The sequence below is a fragment of the Lissotriton vulgaris genome, chromosome 11, assembly GCF_964263255.1.
Source record: "Lissotriton vulgaris chromosome 11, aLisVul1.2, whole genome shotgun sequence".
NCBI lineage: Eukaryota > Metazoa > Chordata > Amphibia > Caudata > Salamandridae > Lissotriton > Lissotriton vulgaris.
In genome coordinates, this window is record NC_141699.1 from 133176773 (window position 1) to 133204554 (window position 27782).

Genomic DNA, 27782 nt, shown 5'->3' on the forward strand with positions numbered 1-27782 from the left:
ATCATTCCCCGTCGTCGGAGTGGGAGTCCCACGGTACATAAAAAAGCAGTAATATGCCATTTGTACATAGCAAATAACAGTTATACCCAACCAGGAAGTAAAGTAGCCCCAGCTACAGTGGAAAAAACTTCCACATTAGTGACTATCCAAGTCATTATGTATAGACCAAACTGCAGCCAATCAGGCCACAGCTCCCACTAGAATGCTCTCCCCAGAGACCCAGGCTCTCAGATTTTGTAGCACCGGAGTGTACCTGAGTATAAATATATATATCCATAGCCTGAGTGAGACTCTGAGGGGAGGTGGGTGGGTGCATGTGAATCTATGAAAGACACCAATACTGGAGAACCACAGATTACAGGTAAGTAACTATTGTTCTTCTCCAGTATTAGGGGTGTCTTTCATATATTCACATGCCTGAATCAGAGTAGTTAGCAGTAATACAATACATCGCTCTTGGACGCCAAGCTACACAGTTTTCATGCATGAACATAATGTAATGCAATAACACATTAAAGCGTCAAAAGAGCAAGAGGAGGTGGGAGAGATCATCAGAGGCTCACCTTATTGAAAAAGATTACGCAGGACTGCTCTTCCCACCGAGGAATCGGTATCACTTGAAGAATCCAGACAGTAATGCCTCGTGAATGTGTGCCTGCTGGACCATGTTGCAGCTCTGCAGATCTGCAGATCTGCAGGAGAGGCACACCAGCAAACAAAGCAGTTGAAGAAGAGACTGCTCTCGTAGAATGAGCTCTAGGTAAGGTCTGTAAGGGTTTACCTGCTTGTTGATGGCAGAGCCCTATCGTTGATGAGACCCACCTAGCGATAGTCTGTTTTGTCACTGCACAGCCTTGTCTCAGTCTGCCATGCGCTACAAATAGCTGATCAGTCTTCCTGATGGCAGCTGTCCGTGAAAGATAAAACTTAAGACATCTCCTGATATCTAACGAGTGTAAAGTCCGCTCAGCTGGCGACTGCGGATTCGGAAAGAATGTCTTAAGTATCACTGGCTCATTCAAATGAAAATCCGATGGTACTTTGGGCATGTACTTTGGGTTGGTGCACAGTATCACAGAATCATTCGTGAATTGCAAGAAAGGTGGTTTAGACGTGAATGCCTGCATGTCACTAACCCTTCTGGCTGATGTTAACGCCAGCAGTAATGCGACCTTCCAAGTGATGAACTTCAGATCAACTTTATGGATTGGCTCAAAGGGATGGCGCATGAGCTGAGCTAGTACTATATTCAAATGCCAGGATGGAGGTGGCCGACGTATTGGTGGAAACATACGAAATAAACCCTTAAAGAATTGTTGGATTATTCTTGAGGAATATAGAGAATTCGTACCATCCTGACGGTATCGGGAGATAGCCGCTAGAAACACTTTAAGTGTTGAGTGCGCCAAACCTGATTTAGCCAACTGCAAAAAGAAGGGCAAGATATTTTCCGGTTCAGCATACATGGGATGTAAATTCATAGTTTGGCACCAAGCACAAAAACGGTTCCATTTAAGCTTGTAAGTTTTGTTCGTTGAAGGCGCTCTAGCATTGGCTAGGACTTCTTGACAGTCTTGTGGAATGTTCAAGTGTGCAAACTCATGGTGTTGAGGAGCCAAGCCGATAATTTCAGAGAATGAGGGTCCGGATGATATACTCTGCCTTCTTGAATTGTCAGAAGATTTGGAATTTGAGGCAGCTGGACTGGTTCGCGTTCTGAGAGAAGAAGCTGTGTGAACCAATATTGTCGTGGCCACCGTGGAGCAATCAAAATTATTCGACACAGTTGTCTTCTCATTTTCTTGATGACTTTGGGAATTAATGGAATTGGCGGGAAGGCGTAGGCAAATATCCGCTCCCAATTCATTGACAGAGCATCCCGCAAGATTCTCTGTGGGGAATCCAGCTCGCAAAGTGTGTACATTTCTTGTTCCGATATGTTGCGAAAAGATCTAGATCGGGGTGACCCCATCTCTGGAAGATCCGATCCAGCGCTGGTTGATGCAGTTCCCACTCGTGAGTGCTGCTCTTGGATCTGCTCAGGGAATCTGCTAGCACATTGGCTACTCCTGAAACATGCACCGCTGACAAGTGGATGTTGTGATCCAGAGCCCAATTCCAGATCTCTTGTGCCTGCTGGGACAACCGGGCTAATCGTGTGCCCCCCTGCTTGTTCAGGTAATGCATGCTCGTTGTGTTGTCTGTTCGAATCAACACTGTCGAGTCTTCCAGTATCGCTTGAAAAGATTTCATGGCGAGGAAAATGGCCCTTAATTCCAATAAATTGATGTGCCATTTCTTCTGCTGTCTGTCCCATTTGCCACTGATCGGCATCCCTTGAAGGTGAGCGCCCCAACCTTCTAGCGAGGCATCCGTGGTTACGATGAATCTGGGGACTTCTGCCAGTAAAAAGCACAGCCCACCTGCAGGTTGTGTTCCTGACTCCACCACAGGATTGCATTCTTCATTCGAGGCGTTAAGGTGATGATATCCTCGAAGGAACCTGATATCTGCACCCATTGGTGACTGAGTTCCTCTTGCAAGGGTCTCATTCTCAGACGACAGTTTGGAGTGAGAGGGATGCACGATAAGATCATCCCTAGGAAAGTCGCCATCTTTTGAATCGTCTCCTGTCTTTCGCTTGAAATGAAGACGTGAGCGAGCTTGGAATCCAGCGTTGCTCCTAGGAAAGACTTCCTTTGTGATGGTACCAGATCTGATTTCTCGAAGTTCACTGAGAAACCCAGGCTTTGAAGCAGGCAAAGGCATTTCTGGACATGTTTGCTTGTTGTGGCGTAGGAATTGGCCTTGATAAGGCAGTCGTCCAGATATGGGTATATCTGAATACCCTGTAATCGTAAGTGGGCCGCTACAGGTGCCAACATCTTTGTGAATACCCTTGGGGCTGAACGTAGTCCAAATGGAAGCACCTTGAATTGGAAATCCCTGCCAGCCACTCTGAACCTTAGGAACTTCCTGTGCCTGGGGAAAATGGGTTCGTGGAAGTAAGCATCCTGAAGGTCGAGTGTTGCCATGTGGTCCCCTTCTGTCAGAAATTGGAGGATCTCTTGGAGTGTCAACATTCTGAACGTTAATTTTTTGATGTATTTGTTGAGGGCACGCAAATCGAGGATGGGGCGTCATTCCCCCGATTTTTTGCGTATCAAGAAAAAACGAGAGTAAAAACCTTTTCCTCTCTGATGTTGAGGTACTCTCTCGATTGCCCACTTTCGAATCATTGTATTGATTTGGATGAACAGCTCCTTGAGATGTGCTGGGGGCGGTCCTTTTGGGGGTGAATTTGGAGGGGTTTTTACAAATTCCAATATGTGGCCCTTGGAAACCACATCCAGGACCCATCTGTCTGTGGTAATATTTGACCATTTTGAGCAGTGTAGAGATATTCTTCCTCCAATTTGTTTCTGGCTGGGAAAAAGTGGTGGCAGGATGTGTTCCTCACTTTTTGTTAGTGTTGTCTCTGCCCCGATATGCTGTTTTCCCTCGGGGCTGTGAATAATTATTTCTTCTTTGGCCATAAGGTTGTTGCTTATATGGCTGGTACCTCTGGTTATTTTGGTTATTCGTATAGGATCGTTGTTGGTAATATCCTCCTCTATTTGTGAAGTTACCTCTTCCTCTAGCACCACAAAAGGAAGATTTCCGGTACTGCAGAGTACCCAACGATCGTGCAGTTTCTGTATCCTTCTTGATGGCTTGCAAAGCCTCATCCACATGCGAGCCGAATAGGTACTCGCCATCATAAGCCATATTCAGCACCTTGGCTTGCACCTCCTGCCTAAAGGATGTAGATTTCAACCATCCCTCTCTTCTAAGGACTGCAGCTCCTGCCAACTGCCGAATCCTGTAGCTGCTACGTCCACTGCAGCATCAATGATCTCCGACGAAGCACACCCCTTCCTGCAGAATTTTTGTGGCTTCGGTCCGGTCCGGTTCAGGCAGTTTTTGAATGTATGGCGATATGTCTGACCACATCTGCCTATCATACCTGCCGAGAATTGCCAGCGAATTAGCCGCCCTAACTGTGGTCGCTGCAATAGTCGATACCTTTTTCCCAATGGTATCGAGTCGCCTCCCATCTCTGTCCGTAGGAGTGGAGATCTGAGATGACGGGTTCTTTGCTCTCTTTTGAGCTGCTTGCGCAATGACTGACTCCGTCTTGGCCTGGCCGATCAGGCAAGCAGGTGAAGAAGTTGGTGCCCTGTACTTTTTATCCACTCGCGGTAAAACCGCAGGTAAAGAATTTGGTGTGGCCATGATCTTTAGACCTTCTTTCCAAATAAAGTCTATAATAGGAATAGACCAACTTTGCCTCTGAGACAAACTCTTAAAGTCGTACAGGAAACATTCGTCCTGTTTAGCCTCCATGGTAATGAGAAATCTCTTAGTTGCTTTGTCCATAATCCTATGGAAATTTGCAATATCCACCGGTGGTAACTCAGCTTTTGGTTGTTCATCTGAAGAAGGTATGTCAGCTTGAAAATCTTCATACTCCGACGAGTCCGTTTTATCTAATTCACCTTCTTCATGAGCTTCTTCATCAGTATTCTCATCCTCCGTTTGGTGGTAGGACACCGGTGTTGATGGTCGGGCATGCTCCGCTTCTTCTGTCATTGTAGCCGTTGGAGTCAGGGTTACTCGAGGCTGTGGAGAAGAGATTTGTGATTCGCCTGACTCTGAAGGCGGAAAACGGCGATAATAATCGCTCAACATAAACTGCAAATTTTGGAAAAGTTCCATTGGCATTTGCATCCCTGGTGTTGGTTCAGTCTCCAACCTAGGCGGTCGTATCACCTGCTCCTCTTCCTCCTGATCCTTTATTTGTATAAGCAAATCAGATGGGCTCGTAGCTGCTTGAAATAACTCATCACCAGATTCATCTGCCTCAGAATCCAATAGCCTGTCTGGCATTTTTAGTGGCGACATAGATGCAGACTGTGATGAACGCTTCTGTAATAGTGCCGCAGTGGTGGCTGGAGATGGCAGCGGTATCACATTGCTCCTTGCTGACCAAACTTGAAGATCTGTGCAAGATGACAGCTTTGGTGTTGTTGGATTCTCTTGTGCCATTGTTATATCTGTTTCTTGTGGCTTTTTCTTCGTCGTCGGCGATGTACTTGTCGACGATAATTGCTCCGTCGACGACTGTGGCTGTTTAGTGTTCGTCGACGAGATGGACTTCGTCGTCGACGAGGGAACCGTCGACGGGACTACTTTCTTCGTCGACGGGGCCGTCGACGGAATTATTTTCTTCGTCGACGAGGCCGTCGACTATGACTTTATCGACGGGGCCGTCGACGGGGTTTTCTTCGTCGTCGATGGGATCGTCGACGGCAGCTTCGTCGACGGCAAGGTCTTCTTCGTCGACGGTAAGGCTGTTGTCGACGGCAAGCTTTTCGTCGACGCTGGTATTAGCTTCGGCGACGGAGGCTCGTCGACGAGAGGTGTGACTATTTTCGTCGACGAGATGGGACGGATCTGGACATGTACAAAAGTTGGAGAGGACGCTGAAGACATCACCATAGAAGGTTTTGGTGAGGATAAAGTCATAGCAGAAGTCACTGCAGTGGCTGCCTGACAGGAAAACGGCAGAGTAGTCGCTGCCTTGGTCACAGGCCTCTGAGGTGACAATAAAGACGCAGTCTTTTTTGATTCTGTTGGCCTCACAGATTTCTCAGAGGATTTTTTCATTTTAGAGGTAGAAGGCTCACCAGCGTCTTCAGTGAGCTGGGCCTGTCTTGCCACCTTAGCCTTAGGAGTAGTCACCTTACCATCAGCCATCCTCTTTCTAGATCCTATAGAAGACCCTGAGGCCAAACTTCCTACCTCAGAGAGTGGGTTATCCTTATCTTTAATCCGCTGTATCCACAGCAGCAGGCGACCCTCTCAGGCATGTGAATCTATGAAAGACACCCCTAATACTGGAGAACTGCAAATAGTGAGTGCGGCATGTACAAGTGTTTTCGTCATGCTTGATCAATGGATTCACTATGTATTTAGGGATTTCCATCTGAACCTTCGGGTTCCATTTTGTATACAGCAGCCATTTTGTGGTTGCCCTCACATAGACCGATGACTGCGGCTGAACGAGTCTTTAGGACACGTACATCTTTAGCTGACTTTTAGGTGACCTGAGCGAACGGACCCTGTCGCCCGAAGCTAACCTTGCTGAGCCAGTTCCTGGTCCGGTAGCTGGTCGAGATAGAGATCAAAGAGCAGGACATTGTTGAGTTTACGATACACGCACACACCCTTCTATCTTGTTTCACATCTGTTTCTGTTCCTTCTTTTATGGCCTATTTATGGTTTGGGTTGTGGTCCTTTACTGTGGGTTTGTCCGGCCTGTCCGAGCAAGAATGTTGGGCTTTCCTGTGTAATTTATTATGAGCTGGGCAACTGAAATGTGGGTTTGTCATTGCGCAATACTTTTGTCATGCACACATGGGATTGGTCAACTGTAAATAAGGAATGTTTGCCTGAAGCATAATTTTTGGCATAAAAAGGGACGACCTGCTTTGTAAAATTGAGCAGTCTCTGTCGAACCTACTTGTGTCGTACTTCGTAGATTTCTGTTCCTGGTTGCAGCCAATAAATTTGCTCCTTGACGTCACCCAGAAGTATCCCGTGTCTCGGTAAGCTAAGACAGGGGAACTCGAAGACATCGGGCGTGTCCCTGACGCCGCTGGGTTCTAAAACCCGGTTCTTCAAGTCTCATTTACGTAGTTGGTTTAGTGGGCTAGATACATTAATCACAAGCTTTCTCTGGGGCGTCTTGAGGTCGCGGCTGGCTCTCGTACATTACCACCTCCCCCCATATTATGGTGGTATGGGGATGACTAATCCCTTTCTGTACTATCTGGCCACTCGCCTATTGGTGGTCCACGACTGGTTTAACCGCGGAAGAACGGACCCAGCCTACCGGCGAGCGGTAGAAAGCCTTGGATTCTCCTGAATCCAAGCCATGCTGTAAGGGGCCCTAGCTCTTACTCTTTACCTACAGTCACGCGGACGTCCCTTCTAGCGTGGCGATCTGCGTCGGGGCACACCCAATGGGAAGACAAGATCACTCTGCAGACACCCCTCTGGCATGGCACTTGGCTGCGGAGGTGGGATCACTGGCGGGCTTTCAGAAATGGGATCTGATTGTATCACCCAGGTGGGAGATAGGTGGAGGGGGGATCACTTGTCCTCCTTCCAACAACTGTAGCAAATGTATTCTCTACAGTCTACTCAATTCTACAAATATCTCCAACCGCAGCATGCTCTGGCCCTCCACATTCCCAATCACACAACAATCTTACAGTTCAGTCCAATGGAAGTTAAACTCCTTATGGGGAACCTGGGCAAGAGGGGAGTATCCCAAATCTAGCTGTCCTTGATAAACAATACCCAATCCCTCAGGACCAGGTGGAAGCAATGATTTGGTCAGTTGGAGGAGGAAGACTAGAGAGATGCACTAATGGCCCCCAAAGTACTCTCTTTAGCAGCCAGGCTCCACCTCATCCAGATTTACTATCTTCACTGTGCATATTTTACTCCTTTGAGGTTATATAGAGCGGGGTTTCTCCCATCCCCAAAGTGCCCTCAGTGTGATGAGGAGCCAGCTGATTTTTTTCATGTGGTCAGGTCCTGTGTTATCCTTTCCAGATACTGAGAGTTAATTGTATCGGAGCTAAATGCCACGGTGGGGTGGGTGGTTTGGTTCCCTTTAGTCCTCTAGCTATTCGCAAGATGTGATGGATGGACGGGATGGTTCCCGTTCTATTGCAAAATGGTGTAGGGGAGTGGACTAGTGTGCCATCCAAGAAACGACGGTGTATGAGGCGCGGGCTGTCCAACCAAACACGGGCGTATATGGGGCAAATAGATGAGCTTGTTGGTCTGATCCGTTGCGGTGATGCCGGGGGATGGGAGGAGCAGGATCCTATCTGCTACTGGGCTGATTGGGGACTGCTTCGTGAATGTACTGAAATGTCTAATAGGTCACAGAGATGTTTTGTCTTTTCTGTTGAACATAAAATCAATAAAATTGTTTATAAAAAATAAGTGTGTTCCATTAAGTAAAATATTAGTAACATATGTTGTTTGCAGTACTTAGAAAGGGAAGAAGAGTAGAATGAAAGGTTACATAACACAAGGTATTATTATTATCATTGGTATTAATAATATTCATATTTCTTTGCTTTTCTGAATCCAACAACGAGGAGCATTTTGGATCATTAGCAATTTATTTATTTATTTATTTATTTTTTATATTTATAGAGCGCATCATATACCCTCAGGCGTCTTGGCGCTAGTAAAACCAGTTATTTTAAAAACCAGCTTTTACCAGCGTGTGGCGCTATTCTTAAGTAGTGCGTGTTTAGTGGCAGCTCGCTTGTTTTAATCCTCCCGTTTTTGTATTTTGTTTAACTGTGTTTAGGGCACTTATCCCCTGATTTTAAATTGCCTGGCCCGCATATCCCCACCTCTGTCATCCTAACTTGCACTCTAATCGGTACAACTCACCGCTCTTTGCGGGTCCTTCGCCCTGTCTTGAGGCGGCCATCTTTGGTGAGTGGGAGCAGCGTGCAACCAGTCCTTTCTCTACCTTGCTTGCTCGGTATTTAGGTAGGCAAACTCGGTCAGCGCGTTCTTTACCAGCGTGTGGCGCTATTCTTAAGTAGTGCGTGTTTAGTGGCAGCTCGCTTGTTTTAATCCTCCCGTTTTTGTATTTTGTTTAACTGTGTTTAGGGCACTTATCCCCTGACTTTAAATTGCCTGGCCCGCATACCCCCACCTCTGTCATCCTAACTTGCACTCTAATCGGTACAACTCACCGCTCTTTGCGGGTCCTTCGCCCTGTCTCGAGGCGGCCATCTTTGGTGAGTGGGAGCAGCGTGCAACCAGTCCTTTCTCTACCTTGCTTGCTCGGTATTTAGGTAGGCAAACTCGGTCAGCGCGTTCTTTACCAGTGTGTGGCGCTATTCTTAAGTAGTGCGTGTTTAGTGGCAGCTCACTTGTTTTAATCCTCCCGTTTTTGTATTTTGTTTAACTGTGTTTAGGGCACTTATCCCCTGATTTTAAATTGCCTGGCCCGCATACCCCCACCTCTGTCATCCTAACTTGCACTCTAATCGGTACAACTCACCGCTCTTTGCGGGTCCTTCGCCCTGTCTCGAGGCGGCCATCTTTGGTGAGTGGGAGCAGCGTGCAACCAGTCCTTTCTCTACCTTGCTTGCTCAGTATTTAGGTAGCCATGCCAACGCGCAGCGGTCACGCGCAGCGGGGACGCCGAATTGACGCCGGAGTTACGCCAGAGTTCAGCCCGTCTGTGCCCGTCCGGGCCCAGACGGGCCCAGGGCTTGCCATTATGCCCGTCTCCTTGGCGCCATCTACCAACAGGTTTCGATATGGGAGGGAGGCCCTCATTTCCTATCGTCCGCCCCACCCTACCATTTGCAGTTTTGCACAGGAGGCAACCACTCCATTTCTACCGTGCAGAGCCTGTATTTCCGGTCATAACTCTGTGGCTGTGAAATCTGCCCTTTCCATGGCTTTACTGAATTGCTGGTCATTGCCGAGTCATGCGATTGAAATTAACTCACTCATCCTGGACCACGAGCTTGATGTGTTGTTTCTTACTGAGACCTGGCTCTCCCCCAGCTCAGGCCATGATATGGTCAGAGCACTCCCTCCAGGTTTTCTCATATCCCATCTCGACAGACCTGTGGGGAGGGGAGGAGGTATTGCTATCCTTTTTAGAGACACGCTTGCTTGTAAGATTCAGAATGGAGGGGTGACTGATTGTGAGAGCTGTCAGTTCTCCCTTCGCTTGTCACCTACAGTGTCCCTGGCGGGCCTGCTGATTTATCGCCCTCCTGGACCCTTGGGAAACTTCCCTAATTCTCTCCTAGAAACAACTGCACTTCTTGCCTCCTCAATTGCCAACTTTGTTGCTCTTGGGGACTTCAATATCCATCTTGATGACCCCTCTAATGCCGCGGGAGTAGATCTGCTAGATGATCTCAAAGCTTTTGGGATCAATCTGGCTAACCCGGGTGCGACCCATGAAAAGGGCCACTTGCTTGACCCTATTTTCTCAAATCTGGACCATCTTATTTCATCTCCTGCGCTTGCTCTGCCCTGGACAGACCATTTTCTGGTGTCCGCAATGTGGCAATTTGATAGCCCAGCTGCGGTGGTCCCTAGGGTTCACACCTTGGAAAGAGCCTGGTCGAGGCTCTCGGTTGACACCTGGGCGGTACACCTGGAGGCAACGCGGCCCCCCCGGGAGTTAATCTGATTGTCGCTGATGCGAATCTATACATCTGGCTTACGGACTCGTTGGATATCCTCCTACCCAAAAAGAAACAACTTACGAGGGGGAAGAGAGTGGGTTCGGCGCCCTGGTATTCGTCTGAATTGAGAACCTTGAGGAAGGGATGCAAGAGGCTAGAGCGGGCCTGGAGGAAAGACTGGAGTGAAACGAGTCGGAAAGAATATCGTGCGGCTCTGAGCAGGTACAAATCTGCTATTCGGGTGGCAAAATCTGGATTCTTTGAAGAGAGAATAGGCTCTGCGGCCAGCTCTTTTAAAGAGTCATTCAGGGTCATTAAGGAACTACTGAATACCCCCGAACCTCGGGTTATCCACGAGGACCCGCGCAAAAAATGCACAGAATTGGCTTCCTTTTTCAAAACTAAAATCGACAACATACTGGCTTCCCTTCCCCGGCAAGGTGAGGTATCTTCCACGGATGATAATTCCAGTTCTCAGCTTAGGATGCGATCAGTAGAGCTGGCCTCTCTTGGTCCTGTCACTATGGAGGAAGCTTTGTCGGTCCTGAGGACCATGAAGAGTGGCTCCCCGAAAGACCCAGCACCTATTAAATATCTCAAACAGGTGGCCTCTACCATCAGCGGCCCAGTGACGGACCTCATAAACTTGTCCCTCACTCAAGGGGTAGTCCCCCCTAGTTGGAAAGGGGCGGTGGTTAAGGCTCTTTTAAAGAAGCCTAACCTGGATCCCGCCAACCTTGCCAACTTTAGGCCTATCTCCCTGCTGCCGGGTCTCAGTAAGGTGGCTGAGAAGCTGGTGAACAGTCGCCTGTCGGACTTCTTGGAGGTTAACTCCCTCCTGGGCGATTCCCAAACGGGTTTTCGTCCCGGTCAGGGGACCGACACCGTGGAGAATGCTAGGAGCATTCTGGATTCGGGGGGATCAGTGGCAGTGATCCTCCTGGACCTCAGTGCTGCTTTCGACACCGTGGACCATCAGGTGCTTCTCCAACGGTTGTCAGGGGTGGGGGTTACTGGTTTGGCCCTCAAGTGGTTTGCTTCCTTTTTGGAAGGACGTACATTTGAGGTGTGGGAAGGCCATGAAAAATCATCTTCAATCCCTCTCCAGTGTGGTGTGCCACAGGGCTCTTCATTGAGCCCTACCTTATTCAACGTTTATATGGCCCCCCTGGAGAGTGTGGTACTGCCGCTGGGTAATAAAATCATTAGTTATGCTGATGATACTCAGCTGGTGGTAGGCGTTTCCCAGTCGGCTCACCATCCCGACCGGCTGCACTCGTGTCTGGAGAAGATCTACACGTGGATGTGCAGCTCAGCACTAAAGCTAAACGGCTCCAAGACGGAACTGATACTGCTGGGGAACTCTTCTCCATCCTTGTCCCCCAGCAGCTGGCCCGATTGTCTGGGATCTGTACCCACCCCCAAGCAGGAGATCAAGAGCCTGGGGGTGTGGCTTGAGCAGGACCTCTCGTTTAAAACTCATGCTAAAAAGACTGCTGGCGTGTGTTTTGGCCTGCTCCGGTCAGCCCGGAAGATCCTACCTCTGCTCCCGGCGGCCACCAGGAGGCTTCTCATCCAGGGGCTTATTATCTCGCGGCTGGACTTCAGCAACGCGTTGTTCCTGGGTGCACCTGAATCTACCCTGAACAAACTGCAGCAAGTGCAGAACGCGGCCGCCAGGCTCTTGACGGGTCTCCCCAGGCGTCAGTCTGCTCGCCCGGCACTGAGGGCGTTGCACTGGCTCCCTGTTAGGGACAGGGTGAAATTCAAGTTACTCTGTATTGCCCATAAAGTCCTGCAGGGGGTAGGTCCACCTATTCTGGGGGAGATGGTCCAGCCCTATAATGCCCCGCGCTCTCTCCGTTCTGACCACCAACATCTTCTTCAGGTTGGGAGGGCGAAGAAGGCAAGAACGGGTGGCAGAAGGTTCTCGATAAAGGTGGCCACCCTGTGGAATTCTCTTCCCCTACAACTACGTTCGGAAGCCAGTCTTCTTCGGTTCCGCAAACTTTTAAAAACTTTTTTGTTCTCTGCTTAACCCCTGCATTATTCTGGTAGTGCTATTCTCTGGTGAGCGCGGGGATGCCTATTGGTAACCAGGCGCTATACAAAACTCAGAATAATAATAATAATAATAATATTTGTGATGGATAACGTGAGGAAGGATCAATCATTGATCGAACAGCCAAGTTTTTAGGAGCTTGGGGAATTGAAGGAGGGAGGAGCTCGGCCTGATGTTTAGGGGTAGAGTGTTCCAGAGCTTCGGGGCAGCCACCAGAAAGCGTCGATCGCCCCAAGATAGCGTTTTTGTGCGAGGAATGACCAGTTGGCTGAGGGTAGCTGAGCGTAACACTCTGCTAGGTTTGTACCGTTGCAGCTGCTCTTTCAGAAAGTGTGGTCCTTGGTTGTTGAGCGCCTTAAACATGATACAAAGGGATTTGAAATGGATTCTGTTTCGAATGGTGAGCCAATGGTAATCCTTTATGCTTTTTGTTATTGATTCGTATTTTGTTTTGCCAGAAAGCAGACGTGCTGCTGCGTTCTGGATAGTTTGTAGTTTGGTTATTACTCTGGATTGAGCATTGAGGAAGAGGCCGTTACAGTAATCCAGAGCAGAAAGGACAAGAGAGGTAACCAATGTTTTGATGGCTGACTCCGGAAGAAAAGGACACATTTTTCTTATCATCTTCAGTTTTAGATGTGCTGTGGAAACTGTTTTATTGGCATGATCCATGAAGTTTAGACCTTCATCGAAGATGATTCCGAGGTTCCTGACTTTGGCAGTTGGGGTGGGAGGGGTACCGAAGGTATCTGGCCACCAGCTTGATGGCCAGGCTGGGAGAAGGGGTCCGAAAATGAGCACCTCGGTTTTTTTCTGAGTTTAATTTAAGGCAGTTGGTGGCCATCCATTCTCCTATGTCTACAAGTCCCTTCTTGAATTTTTCTGCCACTAGATCTCCGTCCCCTTTGATAGCCAATACCAGTTGGCTATCAATTGAGTATTTAAAGATTTTGGTTGCCCTAATATACATGCTATTCATTGTTTAAGAGTGGGTTCAGCAGGATGTTCACAGCAAGACCTCTGTGCGGCTCAGGAATCAGCTGTCCCAATCAGCAAAGATGGCACAGAAGATTAAGCCAAAAGCAAATACCAAACATATTGTCACACTGTGATCTCTTGATTCAAAGAGTTTGACATTACTCCTTGAACTGGATTTTGGTTCAAAAGGGAAGTTATGTATTTTTCTTTGCAAACAAAATACTCCAAGCATTGACCTCTAGTCACTGTTAATTGCTAACTCATCAACTGTAACCAACCCCCTGGCCTGGAACTCAGCTCGCTGGCATATTCCTTACCCGCCTCTCTATAATCCTTTCCCCTCAGTTCCGTTAGTACATAACTTTTCCTATTGCCTTACTCTCCCCAGTGGCAAACATGAGTATCCCTTTATACCCTCCTACTCCCAAATCCCTCCTCATGCCCTTTTGTAATGCCCCTCTGTTTAAGTCACAAGCCTATATAAGCCCAGGTGGCACAAAACATTAAGAGTCTGATTTTGAATATGGAGGACACAGTACTTTTCCACAAATGTGGCAGGGTAATCTGTTTCGCAAACTGATGGTCCAACCATTCTGACAGTCATGCTGCCGCAGGGGTGTCCTTGCTGGTTCTGCCTTCAGAAACCCTACACTGATGGCCCGACAGAGTTGGGGCCATCAGTGTAGGTGCAGCAAACCATCCATTGCATACAGTGGACGGTCTGCTGTACTTTTTTTAATCCTCAGTTCAGGGTTTCCAAACATGGAAAAAATACAAATGGCGCCTTATCATGCTCCCATGTTATGAGGGACATTAGTTTTTGTTACAAAAACAAGCTCTCACTTTCGGAGTCTATTTTTGAAAAACAGAAAGGTTTGTTGTGTTGCCACCTGAACCATGACCACGCTCAGCAAGCTTTCAGTGCCTTTAGAGGAGCCATCATAGCAGCAGCTCTGAAGGCATAGAGATCTCTGTAGGGCCGGTAGAGAGTTCTAAATATGGTAGGAGGTAGCCCAGCCAGGATAGCGGAGGTAATGGCTCACACCTCCCTGACAGATAACGGGTCACCTGCCATACTCTAAATGAGGATCTTAATATTGAAAACTGTATATAACCAAGATTGCCATCACACTAAGATGCCTTACCTTTGCCAAAAGAAATCCTTCTGAAAAGAGCATTATTTCACAGATTTGCTGTAGATCTGGCACAATCACAACCACAGGCCTGAAGAGAGCCTTCACCGACTCTGGTAGCTCTGTGCGGCCAGCATAACCAGGATTCATGGTGATGAAGATTCCCATGCGGCTATCCAAAGCGATTTCTTGCCCTTCAAACTGGAGTCAATAATTCAAGTTACTATGGTGTGCATTGTTCAGTTTATTTAAAAAGTAATAAAAACCAACGGTATTTATAGATAATATACTCACATTACAATTTTAAAACACTATCTTTTAAATAATTGAATGCAAGGCATACCTGAAATCTCTCTAGGTGATGGATAAGAGCATTTCTGATAGTTTGTATCTGCGATGAGATGACGGAGAGCACAGAGGCATCAATACGATTGAACTCATCAAAGCACCCCCATGCCCCACATTGGGCAAGGCCAGAAAATATTTTACCAACTGCCTAAATTCAAAAGAAGAGGTAATTATTGATACTTAACGCACAGCAACATATAGATGTCATGATTTTACACTGCACTACAAGCTCACAGTCAATCATGATTTATTTTGAGAAAATCCCATAGTCACAGTGAACAGACAACTGCTTCAGTCTTGGCTAGGAACAGTAAATGTGCAGATTTGTGTTAACCAGTACTCACAATATTTCAACAAAATATTCATCTATCGTTCTAATACATTTTTTTAATTGATTTTCTAGACTTGATGAAAGGTTCAAAAAAACCTAAGCATTTGTGATTAGGCTTTTGTTTGAACCCTCTCATCATCAAGTATGTGAGACTTACAAAGGAACCTTCATACATTGCTATTGTCAATTTGAAAACAGCCTTCATCAATGTAATTGTGCAAGCCATGCTGAGAGATACATCGGTCAGGAGAAACTGTCCGGGTTCCCAGCAGAACCACAAGAGATGATAGCTTTGACTCGGATAATTTTAACTCTCTAGATGGTACCAGATGAGTATTGACATTTTATGCCATGTTTTTGGTACTCCGGATGAAGGGCAGATCACAATTCAAGCAAGCCTGGGTGTGGGACTTGGTAGCTGAGACGACAGATTCAAAATGGAATATATTGCTGGGCACAAACTCAATTAGTATCAGTCAACCACTGACATAAGCTTATACATTTTACATTTCTACACTGGGCGTATTACACACCTGTAAAACAGTTTAGAATGGACCCCTACAGATCACATCAATGCCGACAATGCAGACTAGACCAGGCAGGCTTGGATCTGCCCCCATACTTAAATTCTGGCACAGGAAATTTCACACATTATCAACAATGATAGATCACACCAAGCCTAGAGATGACACTCTTTTGCTTTGTTAAATTACGATCAAGCAGGACCTGAAGATCTGTGGCAACAGCACTCTTGCTGGCCATTCTCCGTTTAGCCTTGGCCATGTATTGGTGCATAAAGGCAGTCCGAGTAAATAAGAGTGGTTATAGGACATTATTAATTGTAATGACCGATCAGAAGTCTACACTTCCCCTTAGCCTATAACCTCTGGCCCCAAAAGACATATGGGGTAGCCTTATGGCATACCTCTCATGGTTAGACATGGACAACCCAGAAGATATGGGGATGGTAACAACCAAAGATGTGGTGGAGGAAATAGAGTAGTTCAATAGATGAAAACATATCCACTACAAGAACTGATCTACACCTCCTCCATGGCAAGCTATGGCACCCACAATATACAACTGCACCTAGAAGGTGTTGATTGCAAGTTCTGGAATGGAGAGGTAGCTGGACAGTGCACTGTTTCTGTAATTTGATCTAGATGGAACTTCAGGAGGGTTCTATGGGGTGAGGCTCTTCTGTTTGGCTGATGCCTGGTTTTGTCTCTTTTACAAAAAGAGGCGGATATGCTACAAAAGGGAATGAGGCCTAGGCCTTTTTCTTTCTCTTTTGTACCTACTGCTATGTTATTTTGTTACTGAGACTCCCATTCCGACGACGGGGAATGATACAAAAGCATGGGAATCTATGAAAGTTCCAATACTGGGGCAACATCTACTTTCTCTACATGTATAGCTTATACACATCTTGTGGTATATTGTTATAGTTTCAATAAAAGTCAAAAAAGAAAAAGAGATAAAGGGGAACCAGCCATATAAAGCTTTGTGCTCCAGCAGTGAACATGGAAGAACCAATAAAGGTGCTTCGGTTGCAATATGCGCCATAAGCTCAGTAAGGGTTATTTCATAAGATTCATGCAATGCAGAGGCCTACATTTGGATTGCGAATAACATTGCTTTAATAGAAAATCTTTGGACAATGGACTTATGCCCAGGATAACAAAAAAAAACACAGGGAATAAAGAAGCGCTCAAATGGAGTCTCTTGTAGCCTTTTAAGAAAGACAGTTTCCATGACCACTAATTTAATGCAGCCATCATTGTCCCAGGACTCTACATCATAGGCCTCTACTGTAAGTGCTTTGATTTAATTAACTTTTAAGGGTGGTAGAAGTGATCTCACTACAACCTGGCCAAGCCATTTACCATCATCCATCAACCGGCCTCGATATAGTCAAATTAAGCATGGAATACTAGATCTAAAGGCAGCTTACTTGTTTTACTCCTATTGACGGTTAATCCTTACTTCTGGTGGACCCTTTGCCAAGAGATGAGTAAGACCAGGGCAGGTCCTTGGAAGAAGGGGTGCTGATACTTATGGAGCAGCAGGTGCAGTGTCACAGGGGCCCAGAGTTCTACGGAGTCCAATACACCTTGATTATGGGTGTCTTAATATCTGTTGGGGAGCTTGGGGGCCCATTGTCCTATCTTGTATACAGGCCCATGACCCCCTTGCTATGCCACTGTGTGGAAAGACGGTTGTGTTATCAACAAAGTGAAAGGCATTATCCAACATTTCACCTACTTGGACTGCAAACTGTGTGTTTACAAAAATAACTGCTCTGACACAATTTTCGGGTGGACTTTGTGCAGGGAAAATATATATCACATTCCACATTTTGAAGCTCAGAATGGAGGACAGCATTTGATATTACCCCTTCAGTAATCATTCTGATGTGTGATCCTCTAGATGTTGAGGTAACACCGCACACATTAAATCCACACCATATGTGTCTGTATTGACAGGTTGTAGTATTACTCCCTCAAACAGAGGGGAACTAATAATGAGGATCTAGATTGCTTGTGGTTATTAGCAAGTGCACTTTTCTAGTTGTTATGAATTTGCTGTGGCTCTTAAGAGCCAGATGTAACACGGATTGCATGACAAACAAGACATTGACTTTTCACAGCAATAGAAGGTCACCTAATGCTTTTTGTGGTGAGCTGGACGAATGTATCCGACACTGTGCAAAAGAACAAGTTACTTACCTTCGGTAACGTTTTTTTCTGGTAGATACAATATCTGCCTGTGGATTCCTCACCTTGTGAATATCCCCCTTGCGTCAGCAACATTCGGAAATTCTTTTTTGTAGCTTCGCGCCGACGTGGATCCGGATGTCACAAAGGCACGGCCCCGCTCGCGACTCCGCTGACGTCACCGACGCCTATAATAGGCCCACGCCGGCGTGATGACATCAGTTCTGCCCTTTTTTCCGTGCCTTCGAGGCACACGGACGGACCGATGTCAGTAGATATATACACAATATACACAGTATAGAAATCAAGGTAACACACACAGTGTGAAGTAAATGCAATAAAACATTTGACAAAATAATACATTAAAGAAACTCTGGCATAGAAGAGTGGACACAGGGAGGCGGGTGGGTCAGTGAGGAATCCACAGGCAGATATTGTATCTACCAGAAAAAGCGTTACCGAAGGTAAGTAACTTGTTCTTCTGATAGATACATCTGCCATGTGGATTCCTCACCTTGTGAATAGAGTCCCACAGCAGTCCCCACTCCCGGAGGAGGGTGTCCACTCTTCTAAACCAGGAAATCCTGAAGGACAGAGCGCGCAAAATGACCGTCCCTCCTCACTTCGGAATCCAAGCAGTAATGCTTCGCGAAAGTGTGGAGGGAAGACCAAATTGCCACTCTACAAATATCCTCTAGCCAATGCAGAGGTCGAAGACTTAGCTCTAGTAGAATGAGGCCTTATGCCCTCTGGTGGTTCTTTACCAGCCAAAGAGTAGCAGATCTTAATGCAGAGGATGATCCATCTCGACAAAGTCCTCTTATGGACCGCTCTTCCTTTCTTGCAGCCAGCAAAGCCAATTAAGAGCTGGTCATCCATGCGACAGTCTTTAGTCCTGTCCAAGTAAAAAGACACCGCCCTCTTGGGGTCAAGACGGTGTAATCTCTCCTCCTCCTTGGAAGGGTGTGGGGGAGGATAAAAGGTAGGGAGGGTAATGGATTGACCAAGGTGGAAAGGAGTCACCACCTTTGGCAGAAAAGCAGCCCTGGTCCTAAGAACCATTCGATCAGCATGAATGGTCAGGAATGGGGTCTTGGAACTAAGAGCTTGAAGCTCACTTACCCTCCTTGCCGAGGTTATTGCAACGAGGAAAACTGTTTTGAAAGTCAGGAGCCTCATAGGACATTTGTGAAGAGGCTCAAAAGGAGCACCCATTAAAAATGTCAAAACTAGATTCAAATCCCACTGAGGCACAATAAAAGGGATAGGAGGGATATTAGTGAGGCCCTTCAAAAACCTCAAAACTATAAGAGATTTAAACAGAGAAGGCTGGTCAGGCAAACAGATAAACGCCGACAGCGCTGACAGATAACCCTTCACCGTGGCAACAGCAAGCCCCTGCTGTGCCAGAGAAAGGGCAAACTGGAGAACATCAGATAAATGGGCCCTCAAAGGGTCAATAGACTTCTCCCTGCACCAAACAACAAACTTAGACCACCTATAAGAATAGATGGACTTAGTGGAGTCACGCCTGGCTGACAAAATGACATCCACCACATCATGAGGGAGAGAAAAAGAAATCAGGTTGCCCCGTTCAATCTCCAGGCATGAAGGTGTAAGGTCTGGAGGTGGGGGTGTAGAACCTGCCCCTCCATCTGAGAAAGGAGATCTGCCCTGCGAGGGAGACGGAGCGGCGGGTGAGAGGAGAGGTGGAGAAGGTCTGAGTACCACACCCTTCTTGGTCAATCCGGGGCGACCAATATGACTCGGGCCCGGTCTTGGCGAATCTTCCTCAGAACCCGAGAAATCAAAGGTATGGGAGGAAACGCGTAAAGGAGTTGCGAGCTCCAACTCAACTGAAACGCGTCCTCCAAGGCTCCTTGCATCGGATACTGGAGACTGCAGAATGACAGGCAGTGAGCATTCTCGTAAGTGGCGAACAGGTCCACCCGAGGAGTCCCCCACATCCGAAAGATGTCGAGAACTACCTCTGGATGGAGCCTCCACTCGTGATCGGCAGAGAACTGCCGACTGAGACTGTCTGCACGAACGTTCTGAACTCCGGCCAGATGATTTGCCATCAGACAAATCTGATGGTCCTGAACCCAGGATTAGAGACGCAGAGCCTCTCTGCAGAGACACTGCGACTCTACTCCTCCCTCCTTGTTGATGTACCACATCGCGGTCGTGTTGTCCGTCAGGACCTGAACTGACCGCCCGCGAAGGGAAGGGAGGAAGGCCTTGAGCGCCAGACGTATTGCCCGCAATTCTAGAAGGTTGATGTGAAGCAACCTTTCCTCTGGAGACCAAAGACCTTTGACCTCCAGGTCCCCCAGATGAGCACCCCACCCGAGAGTGGACGCATCCGTTATCACTGTGGCCACCGATGGAGGAATCTGAAAAGGCTTCCCTTGAGACAGATTGCCTTCCACACTCCACCAAAACAGATCCGCTGCAGTTTCTCCAGAGATCTTCACCGACTCCCTGAGATCCCCTTTGTGCTGATACCACTGCCTGCGGAGGCACCACTGGAGCGCCCTCATATGCCAGCGTGCATGGTTGACCGACAGAATGCATGAAGCCATCAGACCGAGCAGGCGAAGGACCTTCAGGACTGGAACGACAACTCCATTGAAAAACCAAGGAATCATCTCCTGTATGTCGCAAATCCTTTGAGGGGGAGGGAATGCATGACACACAGTAGTGTCCAGTACCGCACCTATGAACAGGTTGCGCTGTGAGGGCACCAGGTGAGACTTGGGTACATTTATCGAAAAACCCAACCTGTGCAACAACTGAGTCGTCTCTTGCAGATGATGGAGCACCTTCTCCGGCGACTCCGCTTTGATCAGACAGTCGTCTAGATACGGAAACACATGTATCCCCGATCTCCTGAGATGAGCCGCCACCACTGCCATCACCTTGGTGAAGACTCGAGGCGCAGTAGTAAGACCAAACGGAAGGACCACAAACTGGTAGTGTTGTGACCCAACCGTAAAACGGAGATACTTTCTGTGCGACTTCAAGATGGGAATATGAAAATACGCAATTTGCAAGTCGATCGACACCATCCAGTCTTCTTCCAGCAGCGCTTGAAGTACCTGCGCAAGAGTGAGCATCTTGAACTTTTCCTGTTTCAGGTAAAGGTTCAAGATCCTGAGATCCAGGATTGGCCCAAGCCTGCCATCTTTCTTGGGGATCAGGAAATACCGGGAGTAGCACCCCTGACCCCTTTCCTGCTCTGGAACCACCTCTATTGCACCTTTTTGGAACAGAGCCAGGACTTCTTCCTGCAGGCGAAGCAGGTGGTCCACCGAACAATAACCCTGGCAAGGAGGGTAATTGGGAGGGAATTCCTGGAAAGGAAGTGCATACCCATTCTCTACAAGATTGAGAACCCAAAGATCCGATGTTATTAATTCCCAATCTTGTAGAAAATGAGTAAGCCGACCCCCCACTGGGCCCACATGATCCGGAATGGCGGATCTAGGGCTGCTTTGCTGCGTTGGCCGGGGGTTGGGAAGGAGAGGAGGAGGAGGATTGACGACCTCTAGGGCGGGATCTTTGCCTGCCCCTGTATGACTTGTACAGCGTATTCTGCTGCTGTTGAGGCTGCTGCTGGGATGGTCTGTAAGAGCGAAAGGAAGATCTTCCAAACCCCCTGAAGCATCTACCAGTACTACCTCTGGACTGAAGACCCAAAGATTTTGCAGTGGCCCTACTGTCCTTAAAACGTTCCAAAGCAGCATCAGCCTTCTTGCCAAACAATCCTGAGCCATCAAAAGGCAAGTCCAACAAAGCAGACTGGACGTCCGCAGAGAACTCCGATGATTTAAGCCAGGCAGCCCTCCTGGTGGCCACGGAGGAGCCCATGACCCTTGCCACCGAATCAGCAGTGTCCAGACCACTCTGAATCACCTGTCTCGCAGCTGCTTGAGTGTCTGATATTACTTCCTGAAAATCCTTCCTGTCATCCTCAGGAATTTTCGGAATCAGCTGCTTGACAGAATCCATCAAGGCATGGATATACCTCCCCATCAGACACGTTGCGTTGGTTGACTTTAACGCCATCCTGGCTAAAGAGAAAACCTTCCTGGCACTCTGATTTAGCTTTCTGGATTCTTTATCCCCAGGAACCTGTGGAAAAGCACCAGCAGATTTCTTTGAGCAGGCAGCCTGCACCACCAAACTCTCAGGCAAGGGATGAATTGATAAAAACGCAGGGTCCTCAGGTGCAACTCTGTATCTCCTCGCAACTGTTCTAGAAACTGCAGGAGCAGATAAAGGTTTCTTCCAAACCTCATAGATGGGCTCAGATAAGGCCTCGTTAAAGGGTAACACAGGTTCAATTACTGACGAGGGTGAATGAAGAACCTCAGTTAAAATATTAGGTTTATAATCAGCAGTGGGCAGAGTAATATTCAACAAACTCGCTGCTTTTTTAATAACGGTGTGATAAGGCACCACATCCTTCGATGGTACATTTGACACTGAAGCCAATTCCCACTCAGGCGACAGTTCAAGCCCACTGGCCTCACACAAGTCTTCAAAAGGATCCTCAGAATCCTGTAACTCCCCTTCTTCAGTATCTGAATATTGATATCTTTCCTCTTCCAGAAGTCTCTGGGCCTTTCTCCGAGATATTTCCTTCACAGCAGATGTCAAAGGATTCGGAATCGACTCCGATGGGGTTGGTGCCGGCGTCGAACCCGAAGTCGGACGAGGCTTTTGAATACGAGGTCGGGCAGAATCCTGCCTCGGAGTCGTAGGCATCGGCGTCGATGGGACCGGCGTCGACGGAGTCGGCGTCGTGCGCTTCGGCGTCGACGACACCGGTGGTGTCGGAAAATGCCAATGCGGTGGCATAGCCGGCATAAAAGGCATAAAGGGCGCAGGGGCGTAAGCCTGGGGAATACCCAAGTTGAAAGCCATCGGACCCGTGGGACCAACAGGTGCACCAGATGGGAACATTGCCCTGGAATATACACCAAACATGGCGTTCAGGAACTGAGAAGGATCCTGACCTGGAGTTGGAAATTCAGGATATTGGTCTCTGGGTCGTTCCTGAGGAGGCGGAGTCGAAACGACGTCGACCTCTTCACCGAGTCCAGGGACCGGGGTCGACGAACCCGCAGGCACCGGAACTTCGACTTCACCAGCCCCCTGCTCCTCATCTTCATCCTCCTGACCAGAAGGATTGGATGGAACCGGAGATTGGACCTGCTTCTGAGATTCGGGTGAATCCGGATGTGAAGCCTCACCAACAGAATTATGTTCCGACTCCGAAACCTCCACTTCCTTACTCAGAAGTTTGACCTGGGACTTCGGTCTTGAACTAGAGTCCTTTCCGGAGTGATGACGTGACTTATGGCTCCTCTTCTTATGCTTCTTCCTCGAAGACTTCGAAGCGTGAGCCGAAGACGACTCCGTGCGTGACCTCGAACGAGACCTCGATCTCGACCTCGACCGACGAGTTCGAGACTTCGAAGCCTTCTTAGCTTTCTTATCTTTAAGTTTTGCCAAAAGGAGTTTCGTCTCTCTTTCTCTTAACGCCTTCGGAGTCATCTTCTTGCAGCAAGGACAGTCCTCGACGTCATGGTCGGAACTCAAACACCAAACACAGCATTCATGAGGATCGGTGATAGACATAGTCTTGCCACATTTGCTGCAAGTCTTAAACCCAGTTTTCTTCGACGACATTTCGAAGAATGTAAAGATAGACACAATAACAGGATAATAGTAACAAAGTTACTGTAAAGCTACAGTACGATCCCTGAAAACCGTTAGCGTCGACGACGCGGAAAAAAGGGAACTGATGTCATCACGCCGGCGTGGGCCTATTATAGGCGTCGGTGACGTAGGCGGAGTCGCGAGCGGTGCCGTGCCTCTGTGACGTCCGAATCCACGTCGGCGCGAAGCTACAAAAAAGAATTTCTGAATGTTGCTGACGCAAGGGGGATATTCACAAGGTGAAGAATCCACACGGCAGATGTATCTATCAGAAAGGACATTAGCAAGAATTGCACAATCAATTCCTGTCTGATTAATTCAAAATGAGGCAGAATTCCTGCTGTAAATCCTTGTGAATGGCTCCCAATGCAGTGACGGAGGCTTTCGATTGACAATATACATTCATCCCTGCACACATATCTATAAAATACCTTTTAAAGGTGCAGGGATAGTAATGAAAACAAACATGGCATTTTGGTAAGGGACTTTGTGAGGGGAGCATTAAGTGGTTTAATGTACCAGAGGTCAGCAAACTCCTTTCTGCCTTGTACGCCTTAGGACTTACTCAAAAAGTGGAGGGCCCAACCCATCAGGCCGGGCACCTGCTTGACTTAGTGTTCACTAACGATGAGAATCTTAGATGTAGCCCTCCTATCCCTCTCACATGTACCGATCACTTGTTGATCACCTTCTCCATACCTCGAACCTAGGTGAAAAATTCAGACAAAGCTATGACAAATAAGCCAATCAAACGCAGACCATAGCGGAACCTCCCTGTAGAAATATTTGATGAGTTTTTCCTCTGTGACCCAGTCTACATCCAGTCGGAAGCCCCCATAAAACTTGAGACTTTCTCGGCTGCACTAGAATCGGCTTTTGATAAGACTATACCCAAGAGATGTGGTTGTGTCCACAAGCGCCCGCAAAACCCATGGTATACTGACGATCTAAGAGCGGTCAAACAAAAATGCCGACATCTAGAAAGAACTTGGCGCATCTGTAAAGACTCACACAATAAATTAATCTACAGACAAGCACTGGCTAGCTACCGTTTGAAACTAAAGACAGCTAAACGCAATTTTATTCTTAAGCAAATCGAACAATCGAATAACTCCCAGAAGGCTCTGTTCAGCATTGTTAAAGACTTTACGTCCCCCAAAGCCTGTAGCCAGGTTCCTAATGAATCTCAGGAGTTATGCAACTCTATTGCCACTTTCTTTCAGGACAAAATATCCACTATCTATGACAACTTTCCACAGATAGCTCCCTCAGTCTTTAATAGGCTGAAAGAACTAGTAGAAAAATGGAGGAGACCAAATTGCTTCCTGCATAATTTTAATTTAGTTACAATCGAGGAAGTTCAAAAAGACCTAGCCTTGGGAAAGTCAGGTTCTCCCAATGATCCCTGTCCCCTCCGAATAATGGCCCTTTTAGCTGAGAGTTGTGCACCAGTAATTTGTGACATCTTTAATTGTTCCATCTTCACTGGCATTATTCCATCTCCCTGGAAAGAAGCAGTGGTCCGCCCTATGCTTAAAAAACCTACGTCAGACCCAGCTACCCTGAGTAATTACCGTCCCATCTCTCTCTTACCACTACTAGGGAAAATGCTGGAGAAAGTCATAAACAAACAATTGAGCTGCTACTTAGAACAGAATGAGCTCCTGGACCCCTCACAGTCGGGCTTTCGCCTGGGTTTCAGTACTGAAACCGCGGTTTTAGAAATCACCAACTCACTAAGATAGACCATTGACTCAGGCGGTTCCGCGATACTCATCCTTTTAGATCTCTCTGCACAAGAGCCCGCAAAACCCATGGTATACTGACGATCTAAGAGCGGTCAAACAAAAATGCCGACATCTAGAAAGAACTTGGCGCATCTGTAAAGACCCACACAATAAATTAATCTACAGACAAGCACTGGCTAGCTACCGTTTGAAACTAAAGACAGCTAAACACAATTTTATTCTTAAGCAAATCGAACAATTGAATAACTCCCAGAAGGCTCTGTTCAGCATTGTTAAAGACTTTACGTCCCCCAAAGCCTGTAGCCAGGTTCCTAACGAATCTCAGGAGTTATGCAACTCTATTGCCACTTTCTTTCAGGACAAAATATCCACTATCTATGACAACTTTCCACAGATAGCTCCCTCAGTCTTTAATAGGCTGAAAGAACTGATACCATCTCTCATTTCAAGCTAGCGGAGAGACTATCGGAATATGGTATCAAAGGAATGCCCTTGAAATGGCTACAACATTTTCTCTCAGGGAGAACTCAGATGGTCACCCTAGGCCCTTTCTCCTCAGATAAGCTACCTTTAGACAAAGGGGTGCCACAGGGCTCTTGTTTAAGCCCTACCCTTTTTTATATATATATATATATATATGGCCCCGTTAGCCCAGATTGTGGAACAGTTGGGTTTTGAAATCATCTCATACGCGGACGACACACAGTTCATGTTCACTATCGGGAACTTCCAGAACTAGAAAAAACTCGCTTTTCTAATGGCATGAAGCTGATCTCAGACTGGATGATGATGAACTATCTTCAGTTAAATCCAGGAAAGACCGAGATCATGCTTATGGGAAAAGCACCATCTATCTGGTCAGAAGACTGGTGGCCTGTACAACTAGGTACCGCCCCTATTCCCAAACCATCTGTGAGGAACTTGGGAATAAAAATTGACTATTGCCTGTCTATGAAAGATCACATTACCACTACTACTGGCACCTGTTTTTACAGTCTTTGGCTTCTTCGGAAAATATTTCCTTTCATTCCCACCACCCACCACAGAACTTTGGTTCACGCGATGGTAACAAGCTGTTTAGACTATGGCAATGCCTTGCTGGCGGAGGTGGGTTCAACCCTTTTGTCAAAATTACAAACTGTTCAGAACACAGCTGCGCAAATGATTCTCAATCGTCCGCCGGACTCTCCTTTTGCCCAATTACTCAGAGAATTGCACTGGCTCACTGTTAAAAAGAGATCCTTTTTTAAAACGTGTTGGCTCATTCATAATGCTCTCAGAAAAAAGGGCCTCCGTATCTAGAAAATAAAGTAACCAAATACTGCCCCAGTAGGAGGCTGAGATCCTCTACTCATGAACTACTAAGAGTCCCCAGAATTCGCCTGACACGGACCGGTGGTCGAGCGTTTTTCTATCTAGCTCCCAGATATTGGAACCAACTCCCGCAGACCCTACGCGCTAATCCAAACTATGGCTCCTTCAGGAAACAGCTGAAAGCCTTTCTCTTCAGTAAATAGACACTCCTGCTCCTCTCACCTCCAGATATATTTGCTAGTCAGCGCCAAGATGCCCCAGGGTGATTTGTGCACTCAATACATTTTAACCTGACCAGTGTCTACTTCCTTCACATCCAACAGCTGGCATTCACATAGTGGGAGCGGCCCCTTACTTACAGCCTCCTCTTTGTCACAAAAGAGAGGGGGCTCTCCTTTCCTGTCCTCTTTTTTTTTAGTAGATGCAAGGATTTGCAATGTAGAATTTGTGAGTTGTAAATTCATTTGTGATACGTAGTTGGAGGTTTTGGGCTCGCAAAGTCTGCATTTTAGCACACAAAAGGCTTTAAAAGTGTTAACATCTTTAGTAACTCTGTCCCTAGGTGTTTTATTCTTGAAATCTTTTGCTGTTGGATGTGTAACGTTTATGAGCTCTCCAAACACCACTTCTCCAGATTGAGTCCTGAGACTTGCTGACATTTCTAAAAAGTGTGCCTAGCATACTTTAGGAAATATTTGTTTTGCACCTGAAGGGCCTCCCTAACTTTAAAGTTGTGGGAGTTTAGCAACAGCACATGTGTTCAGCTGCTCTCTCAATGCTTCAGCCTGCTCAGTGGATTTGTTGGAGATAAACTACTGTACTAAGGATAGAATAATCTAGTACTGAAGAGAAAGTAATGCAATCAACTAGTTTGTAATGGGCGCATACACAATGGAATAATGAACGAGGAAAGGAAGTAAAACATCAGTACCATCAACAAAACGCATGTTCCTATTGTCATTCATTTGATTTAAATAGCACAGAAGACAAGTAAAAACAAAATACCAAGCTTTTATCTGCATTGAAAATGTTTCTAAGTTACATTTGTGATATAGCAGTCTAAAGAAAAAAGTCTGTGGGCTTTGATAACCGTAGAAACATCCAAAAGTACATTGCTCCTCGA

General features: G+C 47.0%; 1 protein-coding gene across 1 annotated transcript in view; it reads right to left on the reverse strand.

Annotated features, from left to right (window-relative positions):
• The window catches only part of DNAH10 (dynein axonemal heavy chain 10), a 1963751-nt gene that overhangs the window by 1018745 nt on the left and 917224 nt on the right, over positions 1-27782 (reverse strand). Inside the window, exons 34-35 of the mRNA XM_086942901.1 lie at positions 14815-14967; positions 14484-14672 (exon numbers count right to left, since the gene is read on the reverse strand). Of these exons, the coding sequence (XP_086799027.1) occupies positions 14484-14672; positions 14815-14967 (342 nt within the window). The remainder of the gene's footprint in view (positions 1-14483; positions 14673-14814; positions 14968-27782) is intronic.